The sequence below is a fragment of the Chinchilla lanigera genome, unplaced genomic scaffold (assembly GCF_000276665.1).
Source record: "Chinchilla lanigera isolate Chin_1 unplaced genomic scaffold, ChiLan1.0 scaffold00047, whole genome shotgun sequence".
Classification (NCBI taxonomy): Eukaryota; Metazoa; Chordata; class Mammalia; order Rodentia; family Chinchillidae; genus Chinchilla; species Chinchilla lanigera.
In genome coordinates this window covers 17,100,497-17,121,643 of record NW_004955448.1, presented here as the reverse complement: position 1 = coordinate 17,121,643, position 21,147 = coordinate 17,100,497, and the positions used below count along the sequence as shown (strand labels likewise).

Here is a 21,147-nt window from a genome sequence, read left to right as displayed (position 1 = left end):
TTCTGCTGGTAAAGACGAGGCTTGGGAGGGTTTTGCTGGGAAGAAGGACTACAATGGTTGTTGGACTCCAGATGGTGTGCATTATGGCTTGGCGGAAAGTTTGTCTGCATCTTGCTCATGTTCAGAGACTTTGCCTGAGACTAAGATTAAGGGTGGCAGACTAATCTGGCAGAAGAAATTTCCAGGCAGTTGAATGTTGGGGCAGTGGCATGGCTCTTGTGAGGGCTTTTAGCCAGATTTACGCTGAGAATCAAGAGCAAAGAGACCAGCAGGATGATTTAAAGTGCCTTGAGTTTGGCCAGAAGAAAAGCTCCAGTAAAGCTGTGGACTGCAAAGGTAGAGCTGAAGAGCTCTCAATTGCTGAGGAGGGATGGGAGAATATAAACGATGGCCTGAGGGCATCACACGAAGCACCAAGCCTCCACCCTTCGCAGCCTCAAACCTGCGAAGATGAAAGACTTTGAGAAGAAAGCCACAGAGTGCCATGTTCCAGAATGGTGGCGGCCACAGCAGTTGCAGAATGGTGGTAACATAAAAAATTTGTTCCTCAAAATTGTATTCAGAGTGCCCGGTGACCCAGGCGCTTGACCCCTAAGAAGAGGAAAGCCTGGCTCCTGCTTCAGCTGATGGCAGACCTTGGCATCATCCGCGTGGCACTGGTTTTAGGTGCATGCAAAATGCAAGAGTTCTGGGGTTAAAAATGCTTCCACCCCAATTTCAGAAGAAGGTCTGGGAGACCGGACAGTGTGCCCTGAGAGGTCAGTGTGTGAAGCTTTGAGTAAAAAGCCTAGAGGGCAGCAGAGACCCCTAACAGTTTAAAAAAGCCAAAAACATAGATCGTCTAAGACAAGCTGCAAGGAGGGAGCAAAGTGGGCCTAACAGAGAAGCCATGAGAGCTATAACCACCAAAAGGGACATAGAGGTGAGTCACACACGCCCTTTAGAGCTCACAACTTGCCACAGATGGCTTCAGATGGTGGACGTGGAACTACAGGACTAAATGCTTGCCCTGCTGGATTTTGGACTTGCTTCGGTCCCACTCCTTTGTATTCCTGTCTGTAACTTTTGAAATGAAAATGTTTATCTTGTACCATTGACTGCTGAAAGTGTTTAACTTTTAATTTGTACAGGTGCTGAAAGTGTTTAACTTTTAATTTGTACAGGGGTTTGCAACTAAAGCATTTGCCTTACATCACTGAGGAGACTTGGGACTTGGACTTTTCAGCAGTGCTGAAACTGTTAGGATTTTGGCAACTCTTGCAGACAGATAGACTAAATGCCTTTTGCATAAAGGGATATGCATGAGTCTTTGGGGGGGGCAGGGGCAAATTGTTATGGTTCTAATGTAATATAATGTTGATAGGCCTAATACTGGTTCTTAAAGATTGTGAAACCAGTGTTATAATGTTTCAGTTATGCAATAATAAGAATAATGCCTTTGTGTCTGGTAACTGGTTTAAAGCAATGTCTCTCATTGCTAAGTGACAAGGGGTGGATTGTTATGGTTGATACATTGTGTCAACCTGAGGAGTCTAGAAGCTTGACTAAGTAACTCAGCAGTTCTACATCCTGGGAGGAAAAGGACATGCCTTTGCTACTCTAGAATGTTGTTCATTGTGCCAACTTGAGAATAAATTTTCAGATGAGATTGGGTATGTTCAGGGTGGTAAGGCTGTAGGGGAGAGGTTTAAATTTTCAACTAAGTGATTTAGCAGGGGGCCACTGTCCTCACTTTGTGGACATCCCCAGCTTGTAAAAAGGAGGGCATGAAGATGGTGTGGGCATGGGCAGAGAGCCAATATACAGTAAAAGGGAAAAAAGAGGCTTGCTCCCTTCCCTTGTGCTCTTGCTGCTTTTGCTGTCTTCTGCTGCCTTGGATTATTGCCCCTGTGCCATGCCACCCTGCCCTGGAGCCAGCTGATTATAGACTGTGAGCTAAATACACCTTTCCTTCCTTAATTTTGGTCATTGGGTATTTTGTTTCAGCAACAAGAGAAAAATAACCAAAATATTCATGTAACCCATGTATCCAAACATGTAATAACCTGATATCAGCTTTGTACTTTCTACTTGCAAAATGTGTTTAAACCGAACTCTAAGTTGACTGACTTAGAGACTGATGATTTGGAACTGGTTCCCATCGGCCTGCTAGCGTTACATTAAAGTTGCCTTCCAAAATCTCTCTGGTGCGCAGTGTTTTCCTTTTGGGCCTGAATTTTTCCTGCAATAGGATGTGCCTTAGTTTTTTGGGGCCAGGGGTGAAATGTATGGCTTGTGTCTAGGTGTCCCCCTAAAGCACTCATAGGTAGGGAGTTTCAAAGGTGGTTGGGTTAGGTTGTGTGAATTTGGATTAAGTGATACTGGGATTAAGGGTGGTACTAAAGTGGTACTAAGTTAGTCCACTTATTGGAATTAGCATAGTTCTAAGTGATAACACCAGAAAGGCTGATAGCCTACATGGGAAAAAGAGGAAAGGCAGGCTGGCTGCTTGCGCTACTGCTTGCTGCTTGTTGCCTTCTGCCTTCCCTGCCGCACCACAAGCTGTTTCTCCACTCTGATGCCCCTCGACCATAAACTCCTGCACGGGAGCCAGCTGATTATGAAATGGAGCTTCTACAAACTGAGCTGAAATCATTCTTTCCACCTTTCACTTTGAGCATCAGGTATTTTGTCTCAGCAATGAGAAAGGTACCCATGATAATCCCTATAACTTTCATTTCTTTAAACTACTAAAATACAGTATTTTTAAAAACTTTATAGTACTAGATATCTAATCTCAAGGAGAAAATATTCAAATTTTATCTAACCACTCATTGAGAACAACCCTCTTCTTGAAGTATATGCAGAGAAATTAAAGTGAATCTGTCCTTGAGGTAGTTTGTGTTTTAGTAGACATTGTCAATAATAATTAGAATATAAATTATAAAGTGAGAAATGTCGAGCTTCCTGCCTGCTGGCTCCCGGAGGGTGGGCCCCCAGCGCACGGGGAGCCTCGGGCGGGGAGCGCCAGTTTTTTGCGGCTTTGGACCAGCGACTTACTCCCGGCCTTGTGGTTTCCCGGAAGGAGGGCTTCCGGCACACAGGGAGCTGCGGGTGGGGAGCACCAGCCTTCTGGCTGGCTAGCTTCCTGCCTGCTGGCTCCTGGAGGGTGGGCCCCCAGGGCATGGGGAGCCATGCGGCGGCGAGCGCTAGTGTGCGCCGGCCCTTAGGCCGGTCGCCGCTGCTCAATTGGGATCTATATGACACAGAGAAACAGTGACACAATTGGCCCACCAGGTACCGACTGCAGTTGCCCACCCACGGATGTGTGTGAATCATTGAAACTTTGAACAACCCCTGGGAATATATGCCATACAACGGGTCACTCTTTCTCCTGCCATTGGGTACCAGAAAGGTCCAGAGCCAGCGGAGGAGCAGCTGCTGAACAAGGACTCAGAGAACATGAGAATGCAGACTAAGCCCATGGAGTCAGAGGTCCTGTGGACTGGGGTCACGAGAGCCGCTAGGAAGCTGTAAACCAGGAGGACCTTGCACAATACCTGCAGAGACTCATTGGAAGCCATTCTTCCCCTGACAGTACAGGATGTGGTGGAGCTCCGGAGAAGTCTGCAGCAGGATTCCTGCTGCCTGTGCTGACAGTTTGGGAGAGGACACTAACTGGTTGTGGGGTCCCAAAGCAATGGGAAGCTGGAGAGAAATAGCTACAAAGACTGGCTTTCACCTCAGATAGCTCACTTGAGATGTTAGTAAGAATTGCCTCCTCAGTATTCTATAGCCATGATGAGGAGGAGGCCAAGGAGAGAAAACAAAGAGACTGAGAAAAAGCAGCTGCTTTTGCTGCACCACTAAGAGAAACAGATCCCAGGTCTGATTCCCGGGGCTCCAAGAAGAACTCGACAACTGCATTCATCTGCTACCACTGTTAAAAGCCAGGGCACCTCAAGAGGAACTGCCCTAAGAGGCCCCATGGGCCATGCCCTGGATGTAAAGGAGACCACTGGAGATCGGTCTGCCCTCTGAGGTGGAGGCCCCAGAGCTCAGACCCATGCTACCAGTTAGTCCAACAGGAATGAGAGGGCTTGGGGCATGGTCTGCCTTCTCCCTCTGGCCAGACCATCATCTCCATCGAGGAGTCCTGGGTAATCATAACTATGGAGGAACAAGAAAACAGCCTGCTGCTAGTCACAGGTGCAAGTCTCTCGGTTCTTCTTTTCAATCCTGGCCTTCCTTCCAGCCATCATACCGCAGTAAAAGGAGTCACTGGGGAGGAGGTAATATGCTATTTTTGACAACCCTTAGACTGTAACTACTTATTAGATCCTTCTTGCATATCTCTGTCTTCCTGAGAAACCACTTTGAAGATACCACCACATATTACAGCAGCCATTGATATTTTCCTACTAATCTATCCATAACTGTGTTAAGTTTGTAATGTTCCTATCCTATTTCATAATGTATGTTTATTATTATGTGTTTCCTACAACAACCATTGAGAATAGTTAATGATTTTTCAATAGGTCACTCATGTATAGCTCTATTTATTTTCTTTAGAAGCCACTTTGAAGATACCAAAGTATAGCACAACAACTCTTAATAATCTCCTACCTCTTTTGTCTGTAACTCACTATTATTTGTCTATTTGTTTTCCTGAGAAACTATTTTGTAGATAATAATATGTAAAACGATAACCATTGATAATTTCCTACCATTTTGTCTGTAATTTGCTAAGTCCCCCCTATTATTATGTTATCCTTCTTTTATTCTTTAAAATAAAAAAAAAGTGAGAAATGTCATGAAATATGTGTAGCTCAAGGACACTGATATTTGGAGAAAAATTTTAGCAACAGATTTCACTATGATTTTTATATAAAGTACCATAAAGGTTTGGCGTGATCTTTTAGACATTTTAAACAAAACTCATGTAATACTTCCAGTGATGACAGAGAAAAAGCAGATATAAGCAAATACACACCCGCATGGCTCAAATATTGATGCATCTGTTCCAAAGCACTAACACTAATGAGAAATTTTGTTTCATGCCTGCAATTAACCTTCAAAAAGATGGCCATCCATTAACACAGCTTGCTAGTATAATGACAAGCAATTAGTTATAACTGTTCTATTCTGGAAAGAAATAATTGAATGTAGATGACTTCTCAAAAATTGAAAAATAAGTTTGCTAGCTCAGTTTTTAAAATTTGGTGTAGCAGATTCATGTTAGGCATCTTCTACTTTGGTTGAATAAAGGATATGGAAAAAATAAAGTTTTTTTTTTGCTTTGGTTTTATTTTAGTTAGCTTTCCCTACCCTCTGGCCATCCCCCTCCCTTCACAGAATCATAGCTTAACTGTTTATATTTCCTAAGTAACAACACATAAAATATCAGGGTACTTTCAAGAACCTTGAAGCTGAGGAAAATTCCTTACAGGATGGAATTAATTATAATAATTTGATAAAGTTGAAAAATTACAAGGAAGTTGCAGAAGGCAGATTATCAATTCAGTGTAAAGGAGAACTTCCTAAAGATTAGGATTGCTGAGTATTACTCACAGTTCAGTATATTCAAATGTGAACTGGAAAATCCTTTAATGAATATTGTAAAGTTGATACAAGCATTCATTAGGGTCAGTGAGGAGCTAGACTACAAGAGTAAACTATGTAAGTTTTCTTTTCTAAGAAGAAGTGTAAGCTTTAGTCACTGGAATTACCTTACAGTAGTGGGGTTATTTGCATTATGCCTCTCTATTTTCCTTACCACCCTTAATATTCTGTAAACCAACTGTTGTGAGAAGGAATATGCCTAGAGATTGGAGTCACTCTTTATTGTGGCCTAGTGATACTGTGTTGAGAAACATGGGTGACTTTTTGCCAGCAGTGAAGCTAATTTATGGAAATTTTAAGTATAAGTGACAAAGATGGCAAAGATCAAGTGAACAGATATGTTTTGAAATGAGGCAATGCCGTCACGTGACATGTCACCACTGGTGACTGCTGAAGCTCCTTCCCACCACTCCAAAGAGTGGACAAGACTAAATTTCAGGTCTTATGATATTCAGTTCCTCCTGAATACACCTTCCTCTATTCGTTGCCCTTGTGAGAGAGAGGCATCAGCAACTTAAGCAAACCCCTTCTGCCTACACTGTCCGAGAACATGCACCTGTTCAGAACAGAATATGAGATTGCAAGCTCGGCATAGTCTGTCTCCTAGGAATACGTATGTACACCCTGAGACCTTTATTAGGGAGCATAGCCATTCTTTCTCAGAGTTAAGTGCAACAACCCAGCACCTCTGATTCTCCATTATGAAACCCATGATTTTTCTTGTCAAAATGTTTTTGCCTGCAAGTAAAAGAAAGCCCAATTTAAACTAGCTTAAACAATAACACACTTACAGGCTGTCATATCTCCCTGATTTTTTTTTCATGCCCTCATTACTTCTATTTCCAATACTGTTACTCTAATTAGAATTTTTAAAAAAATTGACATAAACCCTAGTAGTTGTTTTCTGCCTGATAATTCCCCTAACTATGAACGATTTCCTGCAATAGCCATTTATCCACCACTCACTGTTTTGAGGTTTTACTGCGCTATTTCTGGGAGAGGGACACCACATTACACAAGCTTTGCTGCAGTCTCTAAATTTACAGTGCCAGTGGGGAGAGGTGAGCCTAGGGTGTGACAACAGGAAACCCCCAAACTGAAAGCACAGATGCCCTCTCTCTTGCTGTACATCCTCTGTAGGATAACTGCTGTCCTCACCACAGGCACTGCAGATCCTATATAGGCTCAGTGAGGAGCCACACTACAAGATACGTAAGTTTTCTTTCTGAAGAAGACGTGTAAGCTTTTGTCACTGGAATTATTTTCCAGTGGAGCACCTTTATTCTAGAAGCTTTCCCACTGCTGTGACACAAGGAAAGAAAATGTGACAAAATACAAATAGTTTCTTTGAATGTCTGACTACTAGGGACCTAAATCAAATTCACCTATTTCACTGGTCAAAGCAAGCTGCTTAACATGTCCAGCTTAAGGAGTAGGGGATACTGCACATACAGCTCTTCCAGACAAGGCATGTGGATACTGCTAAGGAGCAATGCAATCCACCACAAGACCTTAAAATTCAAAGCAGATATTAGCAAACTGCACTGTGCCATATTTTTTACAAATAAACTTTTATTGGGACATAGCCACATCTATACATTTACGTATCTTCTATGACTGTTTTTGTGCTACAATGGCGGAGGCTAGTGTCTATGACAGAGACCATAAGACCAGCAAAACCTACAGTGTTTACTTACTGTCTGATCCTTTACCGAAAGTGTCTTCCTATCTTGATTAAAACTACAGTATTTAATCATGCAGTTCCTGCAGCTATTATCTCTTAGCAGTAGTGGTGATTGCTTCCTTTCTATACATATTACATTAGGATATAACACATATTTGTGAAAAAATATTGGGTTTTGGTGACGAACAGTCTTCTGGTAGCTTCAAGATCCCATCCAGCATCTTTAAATTTGGCAAGCAGGAGAACACTCTAAAGCAAAAATATAAAAAATAAAGTAACTACGTAGAAAAAAAGCATTTTCACTTATTCTTTATAAATGACTGGCCTTGCTTATTATTACAGGAAAGATGACTGGCTGTCACTTTATTCTTTGCAGTGGTGTTAAAATAAACAGTATTATGTGTGTTCATTGAGCTGATGAACGTGCCACGTTGGCCCTCTCAGGCATCTAACAGGTCTTTCGGCAGATGATACATATTGGTCAGAGAGGCTGCACACAATCTGCCTTTATGAGAGAACTTCATTCAGTTTTTACAAGTGCTACAAGGAAAGAATCAATGCCTGGATATAGTCAACTTACCCTAGAAGAAGGATCGTGACAAATGTACCCATTATAAAGTTAAAAGTTTTAAAAGAGAAAGGGAGAAAGCAAAGAAAAAGCCCCTGTTGTTTAATGATAGCAGGGAGGTATAAAGGGAGGTTAGGAAATAATATTGTTCTGAGTTATTTTCTCTTGACAGAGAGCACTTTTGCAGCTCATATTTCAAGTTTAGCTATTTCCAGATTCAAGAAGAGATCTGTCGGGGGCTCCATTTAAACAGTGCTTAATGCACAGCAGTGTTATGAAGCAGCACTGACTTCCAAGAGGACAGTTTCCCTAGATCTGGGAATTCTACTGGCTCAGGTCAGAGGAATCTAGATTTCAAGTTTTCCGGATGGAAAAGACTTCAGCAGATGTGTTGAGTCAGCTAATGCTGGTCGGTCCTGCAGTCTTAAAATTTGCTATTGTCTCGCTGATTTTAAAAAAGCTAAATGCTTGCTCACATTATCTTAATCCTCATAACAAGCCTATGAGGTTGACTTTTATTCCTCGTTTTAAGTAACTTCTCCAAAATCATAAAGCCTGGAGATGAAAGCAAAGATTGAAATCTAAATTCTCCTTCTGAGTCCAAACTTATGCATAGGTGGCAGGAACTCCTAATTACTTGTATTTTTATTTTTAAAACATCTAACTATGGTGATATAATACCATACCGATTTCTAGAAAATGGCCAGAGAATTTTGCCTGTGGGTGTCCCATGAAATGTGGCTACCCTTTTCACCCACTGGGACTTACACTGTAAATTCTATCATTAAGTCCTTTCCCTTTTAAATTGTGCTATTTTCTTATTAGAGCAGCTGAAACAAAGGAGGAAGAGAAAAACAGTCTCAATTCTAGATGACAGTAATCAAAAAAATCTATACTTCACATGATTCTGAGAACGGCATAAAGGATCTTTGCAGGTCTGGTCCGAACGCTCAGTACTGATACCCAGTCACAGAATGAATAATGCCACAGTCTTCAACATGTGGACTATTCTCTTGGTAACTGAACCCAAAGTTAGATGTACCTTGAACTTCAGCCTAGGGTCTCAGTACGAGTGAGCGCTTGAACCCTTTCCTCATTCTTTAAAATGAGCACACTTCTCTGTTAAAGCATTCTACACCACCTAAGTCAACATAACCTGCCTCTCTAGTTTTAAGAAGTCAATATACATCCATCTGGGACACGATAGAGTGGAGCTAGAACTGGGAAAAGAGGAGAAGCTTGTTGTATTCATTTTCACATAACTTTATACCACATCGTGAATTCTGAGGACAGAATTATTGCGAGCCCACGGGCATGCCAGCTGTCAGACGGTCTTCACACTGTTGTGGCAAGTCACTTCAACGGAAGCGACTGAGCTGGAACCAAAATCATTCATAAAGTCTCACATACAAATGAATAAAATTGAAACATAATACTTTGAAGTGTTCCTTCTGACTGACAATGTCCTCCTTTATGAATGATGCTGAAATGTCCAGCTAAGGCTCCTGTGACTGCAGGAAATATACTTCTAAACTTCAAAATATTATTTTGCCTAAATCTTAGTCCAATATTAAAGCAACTGTGCCACCAGTTTTTACTATTATATAAAAATAATTTGAGAATTTACGATCACAGACAGAAAATGCAGCTTTCAAACTACACTCATATGGGAGACAACAGCAGTAATGAGATTTAGACAGTAACAAGAGAGTAGATTTTTATTTCAGCAATTTTTCCTTGTGCATCAAGAATTGAAAATGGTGCTATTATATAAGTCTCTTGAATATACTTGTTATCATGGGAAAATGCCGACGTGAGAAAGGAAGATGCTAAAAACGACATCTTTTTATTGAAGTTGAATGTAGATAAAGGACTATAATCAAAGAGTGGAATATGCTGCCCTAGAAGTAATCTAACTTCTGTAAAACATAGTCATCTGAGAGGAGATGACCTGAAGTCCTCTGGGAGGAAACAGAAGTTTAGAATTTAGTTGCTTGTTTTGGTCTTTTTAATTACTTTAAGTACATGAATGATGGTGCTAATAATTAGCTGGAGGTAAATAGGTATATGCTGCTATTAATCCTGATGTCAATTGGACTGAATTAAAATGCCTAGAGGATCTTTGTATCTGCAAAATCACACTACAAAGGGAGCCTAAAATCTTTACAGCAATCTGGAAGCAGCCAAGGTAGAAAACTGTATTAAAGATGAAGAAAGATTACTTCAGAGTTCTTTAGGTGGCCTTAGAAGCACGAAGCTTTGAACGTATGACAAACACTAAGTGAAAATAAACAAGAAGGGAGCAAAGTAAAAATGGTTAAAAGTGTAGCTTCAGCGAAGTCCTGCAGTGTGTCAGTGTGAGAAGTTTAACTGAGGAGTCAGCAGGGGGCCAGGGTCCTCACTCTGTAAGCATCCTGAGCCTGCGAAGAGGAGGGCACGGAGATGGTGTGAGTGCTACACCTGCGCTGGGTGCGGGCTGGCATGGGTAGCCCGCTTACAATATAAGGGAGGAAAAAAGCCCTGCCCTGCACCCCCTTTGCTGTCCTCTGCCGCCTTGAACTGCTGCCCTCCGCCATGTGCCACCCTGCCTTGGAGCCAGCAGATCATGGACGGAAACCTCCACAGACTGTGAGCTAAATAAACCTTTCCTCCTTAATTTCAGGGGTTGAGTATTTGTCTCAGCAAGGAGAGAAAAGTCACCAGACAAGTAGAAACAAGTCCTTAGGCATTTGGGGCCTCACCTTTTTCTGTAATTTTGGTGAAATTCACAAGGGTTCCTGGTGAGCACGAGGGATTGCAAAGGCGTGCACTGCAAACTGGAGAGTGCATCCAGGGTCTCAATGTGGTTTTCAGCCAGGGATAAATGCTGTATCTGAGGTATCTTTGGCAATTTTTTAAAAGATGTGAGACAATTTTTGTTCATATTTAAAATTCTGCAGCTGAATACAAAACACAAAGCGCTTGTTACATTTTTGTATTTAAAATGTTGAAGGGGTTGCCATCACACCTTACCCAGGACTGGCATGCATCACCTAGAGCAGGGGCTCTCAATACCGGGACACTGATATTTCCTACAAATGCACTATGGTATCAGACGTTAAGAGAAAATTACCAAGATACATGAGCCAGGACTACACAGCAATCAGTTTTCTTTTCCAGTGTGCGTACTGAGTATCGAGCACAGTACTGGGCCCGTTTGGATTCCTGATACATCCTGAATGAAAGCATGCACAGTTGCATATACTCAGTGTAATACAAAAGTGTACACAGAAATAGAGTAACTTGGGAGGAATATCATCCTACGTAATAAAGCTATTGTCATTTTTCTACTTTTCTGTATTTGAAATGTTCTATATTGAGCTCTATATATCTAATTTAAAATACAGTCTTTTAAATCAGAAAAGGGGCTTTTTTATATAAAGGAAAACTAAAAGTACCCTTAGGGGAAGAAATTTGTATTAGGCATTTTAAATTCAATATACTTTTCTGATAATATTTTTGCTGTAAAACCATAATTGTACAAGACTGTATATGTGGAGAAAATAATTCAAAGCCTATCAATGACACCATGCAATGACAAAATATTTCTTTACCTATAACTTGGAATTTAATATCATGAGGGAAACATAGGGAACTTCTTTATGGGCCTTGGATTCCACAGTGACACGTGTAAGTAATACCTGCTAACGGTAAGTGGGTCACCCCCAGAGAGAACTGCTGCACAGAGGCTGCAGAAAAACACTTGTGGTCTGAACCCTAGATTTCATTCCCATTTTTTCAAGTGCATTATTTTCATTTTCCTTGTTTCCCTCCAATCCCTCTCCAAATACACATTTCATACAGTCTTAATAATACCCTTGATAATTTTGGTCACTTTTTTTCCAGGTTACACACAATATTTAGGAACACTTTCCTCCTAAGGCAGTTTTTCATTGGAAACACAGCTCAGGTAGTTTCGCCCGGTCTGCCTTCTGTGACTCGCTTCTGAAATCTGTTCTTTTCTTGTTTATCAGTCATGTATCCACTTTTAAATGCATGTCCTGTGACCCTTTCAGTCCCTGAGAATCACGCCATCACAGACAGGCCATGCAGTAGAGGTGACGGGGCATAGTCTGGACCCACCTAATGGCTGTGACACAAATTCTCTTCTCTGGGTGAGAAGAGGAGTGAAGATGTATCCACTGTTTTTCTTCCTTGAGAAACTGATTTGGAAGCTGTAATGTTTGAATTGCAGCTGTGTAATTTCATGTCATGTTGTCTTATTTCTAAAGAAAATAAGAACCAAGAGTATCCTTCTAGAGAACGTTGAAACCGAGTCTTTTAATGACCTTGTTGTTTTTTTACATAAAATGATAAGATCTCAAAAGCCTGTTAATCTGAATCAAGTCAAGTTCAAATACTCCAAGTGAGTGATCTTTTAGGTCAGTATTTCCAAAGTATGCTGTGGACAAATGCTACCACTAAAGTATTTCTGTTGTGCATTCACTTCAATGTGCATCAGAAAAACCTAGTTAATGCCTCACTATCACATCCCCAGTCCGTATCTGTGAAGAGAAATCACCTCCCCAAAATACTCACCAGATAAGTTGACACCCAGTGATACTGATTTTTAAACAATTTGTTGATGTAATGTTTCTCTCTTTCTCTCTCTCTCTCTCTCTCTTTCTCTCTCTCTCTCTTAATTGCTCTTGTTTTCTTTTTTGGCAGTTTCTCTTACACAGTCCAGGCTAATTTTACAGTTGGTGATGCTCCTGCCTTAGCTTCCAAAGTGCTAGGATTTACAGGTGTGTACTACCACCCCTGGCCTTAAAGTTTACTTTGAAATGTTTTGTTTAGATATTTTAAAATTAATTATTTCAAAAGAGCAGAATTAAATTCACCTGCTATACAAGTAATGTAAAATTTCAAAACGACTTTGAACATGGCAGGAGGCGGGCATGGACACCCAGGTGGACTGCATACACCTGCCTGCCTGGGTCCCTCTTCTATTTCTGCAGCCTACCCACAGCTCCAGATCAGACATTGTCTATGCTCTTGAATCTACCTTCCCATCTGTCTAGGCTCCACTTCGGTTGTCTCCTAACTCACTCCTAAGGACTCTTCTGCTTCTGAAGCTCATGCCACCTACCAGTTCTGCCTTGTGAAGCTGACAGAAAAAGCGTTCTGCCACAGTCCTGAGAAGAAAAGCCTGTTGTCCTTCATAGTAGCAATTTGGGATCTTTGGCTGATCTAGTACAGTTTTTAATTTTTAGTTTTATTACTAATCTGATCACCAACCTTCATCACTACATTAGAATGGAAGCCTGAAGCTCACACTCAGCGACCTTGTTGAGTCTTTGCTCGTAGGTTTTCTGTTAGTATAGCTAACAGTTACTATCTCACAACTATAGCAATATGTAAGTAATGGAGTTATATTTTCCAGTGTATAACACAAGAAAAATGGCAAAGTTTTCTGCACATAGTTTCCCATTATCACAATTATTCTCCTAACAATCAGTAATAAGAGTATTAATTTGCAAAATGTACAAGTAAGTGGTATTTAAAACAAAACAAAAAAAGAGTATTAATTTACAAAATAATAGTTTCTTCCTTCTAAGATGTGAGATTTTTAAATATAACTTTTTCTTACTGTCTTGCCATATATGTCACTTTGGCAAACATATCACTCGTAAGACCTGACCACATAAGGTGATATATAATGTGTATAGACAAAGTCACATATATTCAAATAGCGAAGCTTTAACTTTAACATAGTAACTAGGTACCTTGGCAATCTTATAGCACTTAAGTCCACCAGCGAATTATCCACTAACCAGAGAGTTTCAACTCGAATTAATCTTCGAAGAATCCTTTTAAAATTTTCAATTTGATAAGGGTCCCCCAAATCTTGAAATGAAATGTTCAAGTTCTAAAGCAAAACAAATAAAAATTAAAAAGTCAGTTTTTGTCAATTATGGAAAGGAGCTATTAATTTAAAATATGTTATATATATTACTTCAGCCAGTAGTTTTCATCTCTTTCTTTTTTTGAAATTCATAATACACATTCATGAAAAAACTCACAGCTATGTTGCAGGGATTCTCGATGTACGAGAGGGTAAAGAACTGGGTCAGGATTACTTCCTGTTACAAAAAATTTTCAGAGGTACAGGAAGGGGAAAAGAACAGGACCTTCAAACTTATTCTGATATTCTCTAGCGGTAGAGTGGAGGGCATTCATTTCTCTTGGAGAATTGCTAGCCTTAGTTATAACTTATCATCAATCTTTCTCAGAAATACTCAGAATTCATAGCTATAAAAATTTCAGAGTAAGCAGTGTCATTTAAAAGATGAAAACTATTTACAAGTTTTTAAAAGGTGAAAACTATTTTGTTTTAGAGCAACTAGCGATACATACCTAGAAACACGTTTGCCTATTTCAAATGCAGTGGCTACTTTACTTTCAGGGTCAGTGAATTTGATGCAAAGTAAATTAAAACTGCTGTTAGCAGTAGCATTGCTCTTAAAAAAACTATTCCTAAAGGTCAGTTTAGCCTTTTTATCTATCTTTCACTACCAATTGCAACCGATGGAAACTATGAACGTTGGATGATAATCCTCTTTTCAAGATTTTGATATCTGGGGGACTCTTACGATATGCTATTTAAGGAAATAAAGAAAACTTTATTTTTAGAAAGACTAAGTCTTGATATTTTTCAACAATATAAAAATTTGATACTGCAAATTCCATTTCCAAAAGTATTAAAGGTCTTCATTTTAAAATAAAATTTAAGAAATGGTAAGTGTATACCTATCATATATAATTAAATGTCACCTCATTTTCTTATTTACCATTATTTCATAATTAAATTTTCTATGACAGCTTAGAGTTTGCTTCGCCATTCTCTTAGAGCACAGGTAATGAAAGGTCAGTTAAGTTTTCTTTATTAGCAAGGCCCCATTGGCTTTTACGGTATTTCCTTGCTTTAAAATGCCGCTATACGGAATGACCGTGTATAAATGCCAAAATGGCTCCCAGAAAGAAGAGTCATGGGAGGGGCAGTCAAGGCTTTGAGTGTATTGTTCACATTTTTAGAATATGTCAGCAGGTATAAGATGTACATGTTTAAAGAGTAATATGTATCCACTTACTATATGTGAATAAATTAAAAATAAGTTTTTTTAAAAAAATCACTGGACTAAGATAAGATATTCCACATTTAGATCTTCTTCTAACAACCTGTGCAACCTTGGGCAAACTGATTCGTTATGGACCTCCTTTTCCTCTCGAAAGGACAGGATCTAGACCGGTCCCTCTCTGAAGCTCCTCCCCACTGCTTATACTTTTATGACATACAAGATCAGTCTGTGGGGCAAAGGAGGGACCGAGAGACCCCAAAAGGAGCTCTCAAACTCACTGTTGTTTCTGGAGAGTTCCTACAGCCAGTTACCATTTGAGCATTCCACTTTTGGGTGAAGAAGTTGCACTGTTCTTTTATTGCTGCAAACATTTATCTTTCTCAGTTATATCTTCAACCTCCTTCCAAACAGGACTTAGCTGGCTGGGACTAGGAGCCTCACGGAGGGCAGCCAGCTCACTGCAGGCCTGTGCCAAGGCCGGGCTCAGCGCAAATCTGATTTGTCGCAGGGCAGCTCTGCGTGGATCAGGCCGGCGCCCCCACCTGAGCAGATCTGTTCCCCTCACGCATGATTCAAGGGATTCCAGATTGCATCATGACCTCGCTCAAAGAGATTATTGTCCAAAATCTGACTACTTTTTAAATGAAAAGAACAATTCCATTCTTAACTATTTTAAACATTTTCCGGAGGAATTCAGCAATACTTGCATAAAATCGTATTTAAAGTATGTCCCACACCTTGTGATGAAGAGAAAGGTAAAAAAAGAAAAGTAGCCCCAACTCTGAACTTGTATGAGAGCTCTGAAAAGGTTGAAAGGTTTGGTACTTACGGATAACTGCCCCACAAAAAGGGGCGTCGGGCTTACTCAGTGGGGAGCATAGCTCTGTTTTAAAGTTCTCACCGTGCATTCTTCCCAGTTTTCTTGTAGCCATGCTTCCCATTTGGTTTTTTCAAGGGTTCTTCTCTTTGGCGGCAAGGAACACCCCACCTCTCTGCAAAGCAAGGCTTCTTCAGACGGCCCTAGGGAAAAATTACTGGGTGACATCTTGGAAGGAGGCTAGGGTACAGGAGCGCCCTCACTTGTAAGTCGGCCAGTTTTCTGGGAGCTCCATGTGTATAATGCGAGCAGTAACAAAATGTCCTAATCCGGGGGCAGGATTAAAATCTTCTTAGTAATTTCTTTCTCATCACTTCTAAACAAAATAGTCACACTCTGGACCTGCAAGTTCTCCAACAGTTGAATTCGTGGACGCAGAACCTATGGAAAGGGAGGGCCAAGTACGGGCCTCTGATTTGGACACACTGACTCGGATTCGTAGGACCTCAATGGTACTGAAACGACCCAGTTTCCTGTTTCCCCCAGAGCTACAGAAGCTTTGGGTGACAGGCTTACCCCAGGTCCTCCCATCACAAGATGATTTACACACGGCGGAGGAAGCACCAACCAGAGCAGCAACCTCCTTGCTTTTCATTTATTTTGTTTTTCAAGAAGTTTAGAAGAAAGTGAATATAGTTATTAAAAATTATAAGCTTATTTAAATTACTCATATTTATGTTGCCTTGAGAAGCTGCTCCTTCCTGTCCAGTGTTCAGGGCCTCACACCTACGTGCGCTGCAGCTGCCTTCTTTGGGGTCCCTGCTCTGCTTGCGTCTCTCCTCTAACATAAGTGACACGAGCGACCATCCAGCCTCCCCGACAGTGCTTCTACGAGGCTCACACGCTCACAGCACTGCCTACAAATTCCAGTGTCACGCAGCACTGTGCATCCTGTCCTGGAGTCCATTTCCAAACTTGTATCCCACTATTTCCAGCCTTATCCTCCAGACAAGTTTCATTCAGAATTGCCGTGGTTAGGGAAGACCGCAGTTTCCAGTGCAGAGCTGGATGTAAGGCAGTAGTGCTACTACAGGTCACTAAGTTTGATTTTCTGGGTTTCAGTTTTCCAGGTGTGCAGATACAGGGAAGGCATTAAGGAAGGACCCAACATGAGCTGAATTTGGGGATCTCTGAAAACTGATTTCTATTGCGTTTAGGCCAGCAGGCCAACATCGCCACAGGCCCTACCGTCTCTGCTGTGCCACCAATGGAAACGTCCCTTTCTTATACCCCCAGCCAGCCCGTGCAAACAGTCCCACAAGGGATTATTTCAATTGCCTCCCAACAACGTGTTTTATGTGTGTCATACCTGATGCATCTGTATTCATTTCCCCACTGCATTTTTCTAGTTTGCATGACTCTCTTCATTTTGCAGGTGAACACACACACACAAAATAGAAAAACAACACTTAAGAACAAACTTTACTTTGCTTTTGTGGCCTGTGTGTCCGGGTTATGATAGGAAATAGTGAATCCATTTGTGAAGGATTTATGGAAGGCCGTAAGAGAATAGTCTGATATTTCATTATTTTGTTACAAACATTAGTTTTTTCACCAGAGGGCAGTGGAGGCCAAGCTCTTACCTGCTGTTAAAGGACTTTTCTCATAATGAACTCCACTGTTGCCACCCAGAAATCCTTTGACCTTCAGTGTGATAGGGCTAACCAATTTATAAATGAAATATCCTCAGACAGGAAAAGTTCTTTATTGATGATGACTTGAGTCAATCGTAAAGTGGAAAACCGAAACAATCATCTAATTGGCCAGGGATACGTTTGAGATGTATTATCTTTAATGCACCCCTACTCTCAATTTGGTATCTAGTCTGTGTGAATGAGATACCCCAGTGTTTTTAAACTCTGCCCTGTATTGCTTGTTTGAGTGTTATTGATTCTCTGGTCTTTTAATTATTTGTGTTTACCAGAGCTTTCAAAGATTTATTTGATGTTGGAAGCCGAAGGTCACGTCCACTGTGAGACGTTATATTAAATTGGATTCGTATTTTTGCCCAGGCTTAGTTGGTATTTGAAAATATATCTGTAGTGAATTCATAACCGGTGGTCAACTTATAACCCCCAGCTGAACTGAGTGAGCATGGCGCTGGGTGTGGGAGGCCCACCTGGGGACTGTTGCCAGCAGCATAAGAGACAGCTGAAAAAGGAGAAAGTTGGCTGTTGGGAGTGGACAAAGGCTGTTGGAGCTGGTAGAAGCTGTAAAGAGCTGTTGGTTCTGTTGGAGGAGCTCACCATGCTGGCTTTCCTGATGAACTCGGCTATTTTCATCCTCTGAGGAGCTCGGGACCTCCTTGGCACTGAGAATGGCCTTATTTCACTTTGGGGGAGCTCTGGTCCTCACTTTGAGCATTACTTCCTGGCTCCAGAGGGTAAGTTGGTGCACTGCCGGTCTCCTAGAGAAGCTTACTGCATTGGCTTTCTGGATGGGAACTTGGCTATCTTGACCAGTGGAAGAGTTCCGGACCTCACTGTTGCTGAGGATGGCTGTGGTACATTTCAGGGGAGCTCTGGTTCTTCTGAGCATTGCTTCCTGGTTCCAGTGCAGATCCCTCAGCCTGCTAGCACAGGTCCTTCTTCCTGCTGGCACAGACTTCCTAGATTCCACCACTGACCTTTGGGCCTTCTCAGCGCAGATCCATGAAACAGGCCTGCATGAGATATTGGTATGGGCTCTGGGCCTCCAGGTGGACTCCTGGGAGGCATTATTATGGGCTCTAGGTCTTCAGCTGGACTCATGCAGGACATTTCTGTGAGATCCAGGCCCTCAGCTGGATTCCTTGGTCTTAGTGTATGGACAGATTTCCTGCATTCTTTTGTATATCATTCTTAGGTGATTATTATATATATAATCATATAAAATATGTGTCCTGTATTATATTGTTTCACCTTGCAAAAGAAGCCCCAAACCAACACAGTATCTTAGAAGCTAAGACTGCGAACTGGAATACCTGACAGTCCAGGGTTGCTGGGTTTTGCCTGCTACCTCTGAGCTTGTTATTTATCTTCTCACTGGATGTGTAAATTGTAACAGTCACTGAGTTAACTTGCTGGAAGTTTTTCAAACAAATAATGTATCCTTTAAAAGAATTCTGCCAACAGTTTGCTCTTTTGCTTCATTTAATTGAGAGAAGTTCAATTGCTCTTAATCTGGCACTCAAACCTTTGGGAAATTGCTGTTTGTCACACACATTACCTTTCTTTTCTCACAAACTCCAACTTTGTATACAATTTGGGCCATTGAGATCAACTGAAATAGCTCTGAAGAGCGCTTTAGGACATAATCTAGAAGGAGGAGGCGTCTTACCAAAACGCTTTTCAAAGCACTTGTTCTCCGTCTCACAGCACAAATTTCAAACCAAGTTAAGTGCAGTGAAGATGGGACATCTATTTTCACGGTAGTTTGAGAGCATAGCATTTTCTAGTGTTTTCCATCTTGTAGATCACGCTGTGTTCCTTTATGACTAGTCACTTAGAAGCGATTGGGTGCTGCTGATCATCTATGCACGGGGAACATGCCTTTCCTCCGCAGAACCAGGATGCCCTCTGGGTGATCAGTCCCCGTGGCCATTACGTGTGAGTGGTTTTGCTGATAGATAACCACAGCACATGACCCGGTCACTTAAATCAGGGATGAGGGAGCCAGAGGACTCTCTTTACTCATGCTGATTTTCAGTTTACTTTCACATTTTATTTGCATCATCTCCAGTTTTTGTAGTTCCTCTAGCCTGGTGATGGCAAAACTTTCAGAGACGAGTGCCTGAACTGCAGCCCCAAACTCACTCACTTATCACAAAGTACCAACACTGCAGTTAAACCCAAATGTTGAGATTTTAGTTTAGAAAAAAACTCTCACACATTAACATCTTTTGTCTTCAAAGAAAAGCAAATACCACTTGTACCATAGGTTCACCACCACTGTTCTAGCCTCAACCCTCCTCGTGTACTCAGAATACAATTTGTTTTTGCCTTTACGTACCCTGCGTGCATACACATATACCAGCATACTTATTTAATCACTCTTGTGTTCTGTTCAAATTTCTTTTCCTTTCCTCAACTCTCTTAAATTAGTATTTCTCCTAGGATAGCGATCAGATCATCTGCAAAAGGATTTTCCGCAGTACTTTCTAAAAATGCGTGTTCTGGAGCCCCATCTTATACCAGCTACCTCAGATTCTTTGCTTGCACGGACTTGGATTCTGAATTTTTCACATGCTACACTTTAAGAACCAAACTGAAACCCATCATTTTAGCCCATAACATAGCATTCTCTTCCTTTTACTGAAGAATTCCTTACAAATGTTACACATGTGGCTTCTATTTCTCTAGTCTATTCCTTCTGAATATCATAAAATTTCTCCCTCTTTGAAAAAATATTCTTTCCAAATATTCTTTCCAAGTTGTCCAAAAGGACAACTCTAACTTATCTCTAGTAGTATTATTTACTAACATTTAAAAAATAAGAGTCAGTGCTTAGGTGGCAATAGAGTTGAGTTAGACATGAGAACACATTTTACTCAAAATGTAAGAAAATCATGTGATTTCAATCTTCTTTTGCTAAATGACTTTGAACAAAAGAAGACAGGTCTGATTTAGGTAATGCCATAGAGAGAGAGAGAGAGACAGAGAGACAGAGAGAGAGAGAGAGAGAGAGAGAGAGAGAGAGAGAGAGAGAGAGAGAGAGAGGAGGGAAATGAGCAGATGAATACACCTAAAGTGGCTTTTTCCAAATCAGTACTGCAATTATACGATCTATAGTATTACTACAAGACTTCACATACTGATGGAGGAGTGCCGAGATACTTGATGTTTTATAAAAACTAAGCACTCACTGCAGCAGGAATTATGCTATCTTATTTTCCTGGCTTTTGGAGATACAGAAAGGATCTGAGAAATGCACTGTCTATGGTCTTACAGTTTATAATCTACTGACAATAAAGGCCCAAGCTGTTAGAAATTGGAGTTTTGATGTCAAAAATAAGGAAAAGGTGATTATTCTGGCTCCAGCAGACCCAATTTACCTTCAACCTGTGTTCTTTTCTATCTGGGATTTTAACTAACTGGATAGTTCCCACCTACACTGGAGTGAGCGTAGGTCTTTCTTACTTAGCTTTGACTCAGCAGGTTAGGTAAAGATTTGTGTTCACCCATGTGGGCTGGCATCATCTCATATGTGGAGGGCTCGGAACAAAAAGGTGAAGGGTGAATTCACTCTCTTTTGGAGCTGGAACATCCATCTCCTCTTGCACTCAGAAAGCAGAACTCCAGGTTCCTTGGTTTTTAGACTC

General features: G+C 41.0%; 1 protein-coding gene across 2 annotated transcripts in view; it reads right to left on the bottom strand.

The window, feature by feature from the left end:
* Positions 1-7,155: 7,155 nt before the first annotated feature.
* The window catches only part of LOC102027589, a 33,358-nt gene continuing 19,366 nt past the window's right edge, over positions 7,156-21,147 (bottom strand). Inside the window, exons 4-7 of one of the 2 annotated variants that reach the window (XM_013518596.1) lie at positions 15,873-15,991; positions 13,619-13,761; positions 10,595-10,792; positions 7,156-7,534 (exon numbers count right to left, since the gene is read on the bottom strand). In XM_013518596.1, coding sequence (XP_013374050.1) covers positions 7,423-7,534; positions 10,595-10,792; positions 13,619-13,761; positions 15,873-15,991 — 572 coding nt within the window. In that variant the 3' untranslated portion in view covers positions 7,156-7,422. The remainder of the gene's footprint in view (positions 7,535-10,594; positions 10,793-13,618; positions 13,762-15,872; positions 15,992-21,147) is intronic. The other variant, XM_013518597.1, reaches the window with a different exon arrangement.